Source organism: Eublepharis macularius, chromosome 8 (genome assembly GCF_028583425.1).
Source record: "Eublepharis macularius isolate TG4126 chromosome 8, MPM_Emac_v1.0, whole genome shotgun sequence".
In the NCBI taxonomy this organism is placed as follows: Eukaryota; Metazoa; Chordata; class Lepidosauria; order Squamata; family Eublepharidae; genus Eublepharis; species Eublepharis macularius.
Genome location: NC_072797.1, coordinates 91,315,468 through 91,326,708, shown reverse-complemented (window position 1 = coordinate 91,326,708; position 11,241 = coordinate 91,315,468). Strand labels below are relative to the sequence as shown.

General features: G+C 40.4%; 1 protein-coding gene across 1 annotated transcript; it reads right to left on the bottom strand.

The window, feature by feature from the left end:
• Window positions 1-4,167: 4,167 nt before the first annotated feature.
• Window positions 4,168-10,181, bottom strand: ISCA1 (iron-sulfur cluster assembly 1). Its single transcript, XM_054987225.1, has 4 exons — window positions 9,974-10,181; window positions 7,810-7,863; window positions 6,739-6,844; window positions 4,168-6,146 (listed from the first exon to the last, which is right to left on the bottom strand). The coding sequence occupies exons 1-4, from the start codon at window positions 10,052-10,054 to the stop codon at window positions 5,998-6,000; spliced, it is 390 nt and encodes a 129-aa protein (XP_054843200.1). The 5' UTR covers window positions 10,055-10,181; the 3' UTR covers window positions 4,168-5,997.
• Between the last annotated feature and the right edge of the window lie 1,060 nt (window positions 10,182-11,241).

Below are 11,241 nucleotides of genomic sequence, written 5' to 3'. Positions count from 1 at the left end.
ATTTGAATTACAAGCACAAAGTCTTGCAGAATATGTGATCTTATTATATCTGCCATAGGCGACTGCAGAAGGGATAGCATTGCACCTAGCGAGTGTGAACGCTCTGCGCATTTGTGGGGTATAAGAGGCAGATAGGTAAGGAGCCAGTCGGCCAGTAATTAAAGGGATTTCAAAATTCAGAGGGGAGCAGGATTTTTTGGCAGAACTGGCAAGCTTTTGCAATTCAGTGTCCAAAATTCTGCGTTTAATTGATATGCATTTGAAAGAGGGAGCGTAGATAACGAATCTAAAGATAAGCCCATTGTAGTTATTTTTTTCTCTATGCAGGCAGTCCAGTTGGAGATGGTAAATTCTGACAGCGTTTGATGTAAAAAGCTCCTGGGGTCAGCATTATAGTGCACTCGTAACCAATATTTAATTGACATAAGCCATGCTCTTGTTTCTACCACGTTAAGGCTGGTTTCTAAACAAAGGACTGCATATGGAACACAGCATGGGAGACCCATGATTTTCTGCACAAACTTGGATTGGACTCTTTCAATACCAGCCTCGAAGGCACTTATCCATGCGGGAATACCATACAGTAACTGTGGAATCACTTTGGCCTTAAAAACTTTTAGCGCAGCTGGAACAAACTGATTACCTCTATTGAAAAAGAAACGTGAGATAGCTGATGTGCTAATGGTAGCTATATTAATTACTGATTTATGATGGCTTAGCCAGGATATATTATAGGTAAAGAGCTTTATATCTATATATCTAGAGCTTCCAGATATCATGGAAGCTCTAGAAAGGAAATTTCCCTCTGCTGAAATTAGCTTGGCCGGGGATTTTAATGCAAGAGTAGGAAGAGCATTCAATTTTTTTTAGGGGTCTTGGAGTCAATGAGAACGACACCCTTCCTCCTTTTTTCTCTTATGACAGGCATTCTAAAGACTGCCATATAAATTCGGCTGGTCTACTTCTTACCAAATTCTGTCATCGATTCAATAGATTGTGGATGAATGGGCTCACATGTTTTCCTAAAGCCAGTGAACTTACATTTATCTCTGGGAGAGGTAGTAGTGTAATTGATTATTTTCTAGTATCTCCCTTCCTGAAATCTTGTGTTTTGAACTTTGAGGTAGGCGATTTTATTATAAGCGATCACCTTCCCCTCATTTTGACATTTAATATTGGCTCTCTTGTTGGCTTCCCTTACTCTTTTACATCTCCAACTTCTGAGCTAGAAATTCTACCCAAAATTATATGGAATGATCGTTCTATTCAAGAAACCAGTCGATTACTCCAATGCATCTCTCTCCTTGATTTTAGAGCTTCCTTAATTGATAGTAGGGAACCCATACTAATGATCTCAGCATACAATGTCTTGATTTCTCATTTATCTCAGTCTCTCTGCACAAAGCCTGATTGTACAACTAAAAGGAGTAATAAGGTACTAAATTTTGGTTCATGGATGATTGCAGAGTACTTAAGCGCCAATTGCGCAATATCTATAGCCAATTCCGAACTTCCAATGACCCTGTGCTCCTTCTTGGATATTTTCAGGTTAAAAAACAGCTCCAAGAGAGTATGAAAAAGAAGCTAGAGTTTTTAAATAATCAATGGGAACAATTATACCAGGCCACGATCCTAAACAAATCTACAAAGTTTTGGGCTATAGTTTCAGGTACACTCCGTGCAGAGCCTTCTCTTATGTATTTTATTTATATTCTACCTTTCTTACTGAGATGCAAGGTGAATTACGTGATCAACAGTTGTGACATTCCATAAAGCAAGACAAGAAGGAATGAAATCGCAGAAATTTCAAAAACAAGCATAAATCCAGTACAGAGCTGAAACAATGCTGAAGGAAAACATAAGCAATTTGACCAAACATATTAAATTACATACAAGCTACCCAGAAGGAACATACTTACCTCAACAGTAGAGATGAGCACAAACTGAAATATGAACTAAAGTTCAGCACGAACTAGTTCAGTTCGTGGTTTGCGAACAGGCGGTTCGTCAGAGCCCATTTCTGACAAACTGCCACGAACTTTAGGCTGGTTTGTTTGGTTCGGTTTTTGGTTCATCACTGCAGACAACCTGGCGCTGATCAATGTTTCCTAATCAACAGGGGATGGACTTCCTGCAGACCACCTGCTGACCTGGAAGTGGCCTTCTGCTGGCCCAGAAGTGAGGTTTTCACGAACCAAACAAACTAGTTCGCGAACTGGGGCAGGTTTGTGAAAGTTTGTGGTTCGTGAAATGCGACGAACCACAAACCGCAGAGTTCATTTTTTTCCAGTTCGTGCCCATCTCACCTCAACATACATACCAGTATAATCCACATTCCCTTATTCCAAGGCATCTTTCTGAACCTTTACACAGCACAACCCCTCTACCCATGTAAAAAAAGCCCTCCTATTTCAATTTTGCATGTTTTGCAGAAAGCCAGGGTGGGAGCTTTCCTGACCTCTTCAGGCAGGCCATTCCATAAGGTGGGAATCACTACAGAGAATGCACATGTATGGGCAGCTGTTGATTTTGCCCATTTGCAGGGTGACACCTAGTCAGTTGAGCAGAACTCTGAGCAGGGGGAGGGGCAGTCTCAAAGATATGGTTAAGGCTGTGAAGGGCTTTATATGTGATAGTGCAAACCCTAAATTGAGCATGGTATCCAACGGGAAGCCAACAGAGTGACTGCAGAATGGGTGGAATATACATGTTCTGCCCAGCTCCTGATAGTAATTGAGCTGCAGCATTTTGCATGAACTAATCTCTAAACTGACTTTGATGGAAGATCTATATAGAGAGCATTATAGTAGTCTAGTCTCAATGTCACCATGGTGTGAATCTAGGTGGTCAGATCAGCTATGTCAAGATGGGGGGGGGCATCTTCCAGGCTAGTATGAGTTGGGAGGAGGCTTTATTTGCAGCTGCATTAACTTACTTCTCTTACTTGGTTACTTCTTAACCAAGACTGCAAGGGTTAACTGAACCCCATCAAAAGTGGAGAGCACAAAATCCTTCCAAACTTCTGCCTTCCCAACCAGCATCACTGCTGTTTTGTCTGGGTTCAGCTTTAATGTGTTCACCTTCAGCCATTTGACTGTAGCTGTTAAGGAGCAACTCAAAACTCCTACTGTATCACCAAGCGATTTGGCTAGTGAGATACAGAGCTGGGTGTCATCTGCATATTGATGGCAGCCAGATCCATAGCTCTGAATGATTTCTCGTAACGGTTTTACATAGAGGTTGAATAATATGGGGGTTAAAATTCCAATTTGTAGAACCCCACAAGAGAATTCCAACATTGAGGACAGTTGTTTTGGACTTGCCACATTCCATCATGGTTCTGCTGGGTTTCTTTGTATCATTGATTCTGTTGGCTTGTTGGCTCTGTGTGCATTTCAAGGTTTTCGGCCAGTGGTTGCTTTTACATGTTTGGCTATTTGTTTTGTTGCCCTGGAGAAAACATCTTTTTCCCCCTCCACTGGAAACAATAGAGATAAGTAGGATGGCTGGGGGCACTTTATTCAGGGGCCTATAGAACTGGATCCCCTAATTCAATTTATGTGAAACTTGGGAGGTCTTTAGTGGACAGGACTAGTTTGCCTGCAATTCTGGTGCCATTTGGTTGAAAAACCACCACTCTACCCCTGCCCCAAGCACCCTCACAAAGAATAAGGGATCAGTTTTTTTAATTCCAAAAAAACACCCCCCCACACGCACACAGCAACACCTCAAAATTCTGAAAAACAAACTGGAATACTGATATAGACCCTATCCAAATACTACCATTTTTCCAGTGCACATGCCTAATCTCTCCCATTAGTTAGAAGTGAATGAATACCACTCAAATCATCAGATCCCCAAACTCTATACTCTTCCCAGGTTTCACCCTCAAATCTCTTGGTCTTTCCCAAAATGAAGCTGGCAACCCTACTCCCACCCCTCTTCATGGCAGAGATGAGATACAAGTCATGGGCTTTTCAAGTTGTAGTGAGGGCACTTGGTCACTATGTTATAAGCAGTTGATCATACAAAAGGACCACCTGAAATGAAATGTAATTTTAACCATTAAGAACCCACTTATTCATAGTGTGATAATCCAGATGACAAACAACCAGAATTCAAATTTCTCATTTACATTAAGTTACAGAAACTCTGAAAATCTGGGTGTTTCATGTTTAACCAAAAGACATCATTTATTGCAACCAAAGTCTACAATACAGTATTGCACACAAGAATAATAATGTTATGGTCTTACATAGCTATCAATAAAAGTTTACTTCAGATTGTGCGTTAGGTGCTTATGACTACTTTTTGTAATTTGGTAGTGCACTGTCATTCAAGATGTCTGTATACCAAAACACAGACCACATAATATCTCTCAAAGAAATAAAATTTAAAAGATTAAATACATCAATCCCACTTTTCCATAGAACATGTTACATTCATCATTCAGTCTTCGTTCACCCTAAGAAGGTTCAGTCAAACTCTAGAGATGTTCTCAACATAGAATTTTAAATGACTTTCTAAAATTCATAGGGTACAAGATTGTAGTAGTAGCCACTCCTATTTATAAATTGTTTAATATTCCTTTATGTAGTCTAACTAATCTTTTCACAGTAGCAGGATATTTTGACATGTCATGAAAAGGACTGTAGCCTTCTCCTAATAACAAATATGTTGCAGTACACCTGCCTGTTGCAACTGATAAGACTATTGTAGCTAGCAATCTTGTACTGCAACATAAGCGTTATTGGGAGGAGGCTTCATTTGCATCTCATAAATATGACTGGTATAGGTGTCTGCCTACAAAGATAACTGCAGCAGTACAAGTACACGAAGGGCAATCTGGAAATACCTCTCTAGGTAAGAAAATGGCTGAGTTTTATATTAACCAGACGAGAAGTATTTTTTTAGATATACAACAGCATAACTTAGCTGTAAGAAGGTGAAAGTAAGCCTTTAAGGAACTGTTTCATTCATGATAGAAACCATAACTAATCTTATTAAAATACAAATGACTATCACCTTTTAAGTTACTCCTGCTACTCCCCAAATAAGCCATTGATGGAAAGACCCTGCTTTTATTTAGCTTACTCCTTCAACCAAAGTATTTATAACTAAAATTGCTGATTACTTGTTAACAAAACTGCACAGCCCTGAAATATTAAATTCCTTCATTGTGTGATTATTAAAAGAAGACTTAGAAATATGAACTAAGGACAATTTGTTTTCAGAAACAGGGTCCAAAATTTTTAAGATGAAGTAATGAAAACAAGGGACAAGATGGTGAAACAACACAAGATTCTGCACTGCCTACTGCAAAATCAAAGTGGTCATAAAGGTTACCCTGGTTCCTTAAAATACTGATGCCTTTCCCAGTGGCAACAAAAAGCTCATTTCTCCATTTTAGAAGAAGTGGGCAATGGTGTGGGGAGGGAGGAGAGAAGAGGGTCGTAAGATATTAGGAGTAAATGATATTTGAAGTGTAGGTTAAATTATCTCAAACCAGGCTGTGTTCCTTTCAGAATGAGTTCAGTTTTGAAGATCTTTTTTTAATTGACTATTACAAATGAAAAACTCTTGGACATAACCATTACATATAAGGTTTAGTATTGTTTCAAAGCACAACAAATACCATACTATAATTCACTCTAATCAAAATAATATGACTTTACATCCATATTGTGAACTACTAGCAACATCCTGCAGAAGAAAGACTGCTGAAAACTAGTCCTGCAATTTTCTGCCAATCAAATTAGAAATGTGTTATTGTACCTCTTGTGTTCTTAGGTTTTGCAGACAGATCACCCTTTCTCAAACCTGAGTGCATGAGAACTGAAATCTAACACACCGATTACATTTTCAAAATGCAGTGCTTTTATTTTCTTAAAAAGGCAGCCATATTTTACGAAGTCTAAAGACACGAAAAAGTCCCAATTGATTACTTCAAGAAAGCAGTTTTGTGATGTTTAAAATCATGGGAATAGTCCTGAGATTTCAAATGTTGAAGCTTTCTCCACAGCCGCATGTTCCTTTGATGTTTGGGTTGTTGAAGACAAATTCACTGGACAGTTTGTCTTCTATATAGTCCATTTCAGTTCCTAGTAGTGTCAGCTGTGCTTTCTTTTCAATAAACACTCTAACACCTTGACAAAGAGAATGGGAAAAAATCTAATGAGAGGTGACAAGACCTTGCTTGCTTTGATGTATTTGTTTTGTGCAAAACAGCTTAGAAGATTTCGTCTCCTTACTAGCTCATTATGGCACATTGACATAACATGATCTATTAGTGTTCTCTCAATCCTTGAAATAAATTTTGATAAAAATAATTCTGAATGGTTTTTCCCTAGTATCCAAGTCTATGAACATAAGCACACACGTAGATGTTCAGCTCAAGAATGTAGTACTTGCTCATCATCAAGTACCATCATCAAATGTGAGCTGTCCAATCTACAGAAACAGTATTGATACTGTATTGGTTTGAAGAAGAGAGTGTATAATTCATTTATCAATACATTGTATTAGGACTACCTTCTACTTTACAGATTGGGAGGGAGGCATTTAAGTATGCAGTCCTGAATTCCTGGAAGAAGGGCAAGGTAAAAATGTAGAAAGATTGTCAATGAGTTTTCTGAGAAGTTCAAATAATGAGAATGAAAGACGTATAAAATATTTTAAAATATTTTAAAGAACTACAAGAAGATACAAAATCACCATTAGCTGTCATAACACACTTACCATCCTGTACTACTTCTTCATCAGAATCCCCCTTTGCTTTTGTATATTCTAGGGTGTAAGAAAGTCCATTACAGCCTCTTGTGCGGACACCAACTTTAACTCCTACCTGAAATAATAATTAGGAAATATGTTAGTAGGAAACAATATTCAGCAGTACACATTTTCTAGAAATTTGAAATACAAATTTCAAAACTCTCTCGGCTTAACCGGAAGAATTCTTCCTTCTAGTACAAATCTGCAGTTAAGGCTACTGTTAAAGTCACTGGCTGCACTTAGTTTTTCTATTACTGCAGTCCTCAGCAGACTGAAATCAATGGACTTAGAAGGTTATCACTCTGCTTAGGACAACACTGGAAAAGGAATACTGACTCAGAAAGCCTGTAAAAAGGGCAAGATTTCCTGAAATATGGCGTCAAAGGAACTTCTACGCATCACAACTGGGAGAAATTTAACTATGCTTAAATTCCATTGAAATCAATTATACAATTTAGGCACAACAAAACCCCACTGATTTAAATAGAATTTGACTAATTTTTGCTGGACTGTGAAATCAGATAATGGACTAATAGTAGATAAATAGAAGTTAATACCTACATGGTGGATAACACCGAGAAAATTTTGCATAAAATACTTACATTATTTATAGTGGCACTTCTAATAACCAAGGAAGCACATACATTAAAATTATTAATGCTAAGCCTGCTAAGAATTCATTAAAAACCCCATGTTTAAACGTTTTCAAAGCTTACTGCACTTCAGTAATATCTTGAAAATCAGAAGCTGCTACATGATACCAAGAACCTCAATGAACACCATCATTGTAAAAAAAAGTTGTACATTCTTTTCTATCAACATACAGCTCACACTCCAACAAGTATCATCACCGTGAACTGCTGAATGTGCACAGTTCCTTTTCAAACTGAAAAAAATTATCTACATGTCACTCACTATTTTGATGCATTAAACGGTCACACATCTCTCACAGGGGCAGCTGCTATCAATATACGTATCAGTGGTTTGTTGTGAGCTATTATTAAACGTATGAACAATGTCACATCTTCTCCTACTTACATGGTCAGGTTTGTCTTTAAGCAGCTGTTTTATCTTATTTACAGCAGAGGGTGTCTGAAAAAGATTTTCATTAATGGTTTGTGTTACAAGAGTAAACATGCCTGGAAGCAACTGACAATCTAAATCCTATTTTATTTTCTTCTGCACCTCCAGCATGCATACACTAAACCCATATAACAAATTTTACAGTTGCAATTTTACAGTTCTTCACATGCAATTCTCTGGGAACAGCAAAGAAAAGAAATCATCAAGCTACAAACTGAACAGGAACATTCCTTTCCCAGAAAGCTTAAATTTTAGATTCCCTTTTATTAAATAAGGTTGCCAGTACACAATATAAAGATGCTCTCTGCACCTTTAAACAGATGAACAGGAAAATGCATCAGCTGCCTCTTCTTCCATCATATTTTCCTTTAGCTCTTTTGTCATTGTTCATCCTATGTCTATAGCATGATTTGATTATGTGGAACCAGAAATCAAGAGCTGTACAGTTCCAATAGCTGTGACCTAGATAGCCCAAGTGAGCCTGATCTCGTCAGATCTCAGAAACTAAACAGGGTTGGCCTTGGTTAGTTAATTGGATGGGAGACCTCCAAGAAAGCCCAGGGTTGCAGAGGCAGGCAATGGGAAAGCTCCTCTGTTAGTCTCTTACCACAAAAACCCCACCAGGGGTCATCATAAGTCAAATCCGATTTGAGGGCATTCTCCACCACCACAATTTCAATAGTTCCTCTGGCCCAGATTAAATTAATTTCACATGCTTTTTCATCTGTAAACAGGGAGGGATTAGGGTGATCAGGTGCAGAGGTAGGCAAGACTACTGTGATCAAATGCAATACTTCTCAGAAGTCCTGCACTCCTTTATATCAGATCACCTAAACCAAAGTACAACTTGCCCAAGAGAATAATTAGCCATTTTTCAGTGAAGTTCACTGACTGTGAAAGACCAACCATAAACACAACATATTTTGGATTTGCTGAAATAAAAATGCATCACTTCATCTCTGAGGGCCCTTCATATAAGGACCCAAACTTATGACATTGTTTGATATTTGAACAACAAATAAAATTATGGAACACTATTTTTTCTGTACTGTTGATTACACTATTCCAGAGTTTTTCTTCAGAGACTTCTTCAGAGACTTTCCCCCCATACTTATCTGCTAAAAAACTTCAAAATGCCTGTCATAAACTACCAGCATTATGCAGGTAGACAGAGTTTCCTGGGATGCATGCTCATTTCATGTGGGGTTCTGGCCAGGTCTGTTAAACCTCTCCTTTGCCCATGAAGAACCCACCTATAACACAGCCATACTGCCTGTTGTCAGTGGCTCAGCAATGATAAGTAAACTTTGTTTTTTCAGGGAAGCTGTAACATTATTACTGGATCTATTTTTGAGAAACTCCAGGACTTTCTGAAACAGAGTCTGAAATCTATTACTTTATAAAATACATAAACACACCCATAAAGTGGATATATAAACACACACCTGCTTCAGAAATACAAGGAACACAGGTTTTATAAACATTTTAAAAGCAGAGTTTACTATCCTTTCAAATGAGCTTCTAAACGACTCCACAAACACCCAGTTATTTAGAATGTTAATAGGAAAAACAAGTATCACCAGTCCATAATTCGTCAAAAGCAGGATGTGTATATTCGACTCAATAGGGACCAGGGGCTAAGCCTAGAGATGGGGAGTTCAGAAGGGGCATTAAACACATACAGGAAAACAGGGAAATCAGAGCGATATTGGCCTCGAATCAGGCACTGCCCCCCGCAAAAAGCTGTCACTTTTGTGCGTGGGACTGGCCTCGAACAGCTGCAGGTGAGGCAGATAAAGCCTTTTCCCAGGTAAAGCCTTTTCCCTAGGTCAGAGACCGTAAAGGGGGTGGCAGCGGGCTACTGTTACACAATAATAAGATACGGGCCCAGTTATGAGGGTATGTGTATGTGGGGGGTTAGAATCATGCTCCGAAAGGAGGCCGAAGGAATACACAACTAAGAGCTCCATCTGGGAACAGCAGCCCTTCCGAACATGAGCAGAGTAAGCGCTGCAGCTGCGCCTGCGCAACACCCTTGTTTACCATCCGGTAGCAGCTCCACCTCCACTACGGCGCCGGGAAGAGGCCCCCTGCCCGCGGCACCATCTAAAATACTGACCAGTGTAAGTGCCGCTCTGGTAGCTTGAATCTTCCTCTTACTCACGGCCCGGACAGTGGCCCTCACCATTGACGAGGCCATGGCGCCTCCGACCACCTCTCTCGGCCTTCCTCTCCCCCACCCCCTCAGCCCTGTCCTCTGAGGTTGGCCATGGCCACCGCGGACGAAGGGACGCAGCGCTCGACGTACTGGCGCACTGTTTACGTCTTGCGGAGGGGCGGGAGTTTCCCCTTCTCGCTCATTGGACAATAGCGTGTCGTTGAGAGTTCCGCCGTTATGGGCGGTGTTCGGTCTCCCGCCTCTCTCCGCAAGGGCATCCAATCAGCGGGAGCGGAAGGCGCGAGTCCAACGAAATTCGATTGTGGTGTTTCTCTCCTTGCGGCTGGCCCAAGAGCGGCTCCGAATTCGCCTGGCGAATTTACTGGCGCCAGTTGTCGGAGGAGCCGCGGCAGCTCAGAGTAAGTCAAAAGACGCCCCCCAACTGAGCTCAGCTCGACTTGACGCTCCGAGGGAGACCAGAAGTCCTCGACCCGACTTAGAAAGCACCTTACGGAAAGGCAGGTTTATCGGGAAGATGATTCTAGTCGAGTCCGCACTGCAGTCTACAGAAACGTGCGACACCAGCCTCTCGGTTGCTTTGTAGAGATCAGTCCCCACACCAAAACCCTCCTGCCGGTTTTGTCCTCCGAGCAACATGACTTAATCAGGAGGGTCCTCCGGAGTGGCTCAGTGGTGTGTCCTGTTGTGTGTTCGTTTGTCTCACTTCATCCTCTACTTCACATTTTGATCGTTTCAAGGACATGGCTACAAGTGCTTCGCACCCGTGCTGAATCAACTGTTTACTTCTTGGCTCCGATCTTGCTCTGAATCAACCACACCTTTCTGATTGACTTATGGCCTGTGCATCAGAGGAAGTGAGCTCTCGCTCACAGAAATTTATGATTTTGCTTACTGTACCCTGTTGCTGGACTACTGTTTTATTCTGCTACTGCAAACCAGCATTCGGGATTTCAAAAATCTAGTAACATCTGCCATACCATCAAGTGCTTATTCACATGCATGTTTATACTGGCCAAACTAACCAAGGGAATAAAGTAACACAAATCAGATAATAAAAATTGGAAAAAATCAGAAACCAGAGGGGTGATAGCTGAATGTCCTGAATATTCAATAATAGACTGAAATGATACAGCAAGAAATTGCTGAGCTGAAATTCTCATGCAAGCTTGACACCATCAGTTTTACTAGGTTCTGCAACTGCTGTATTG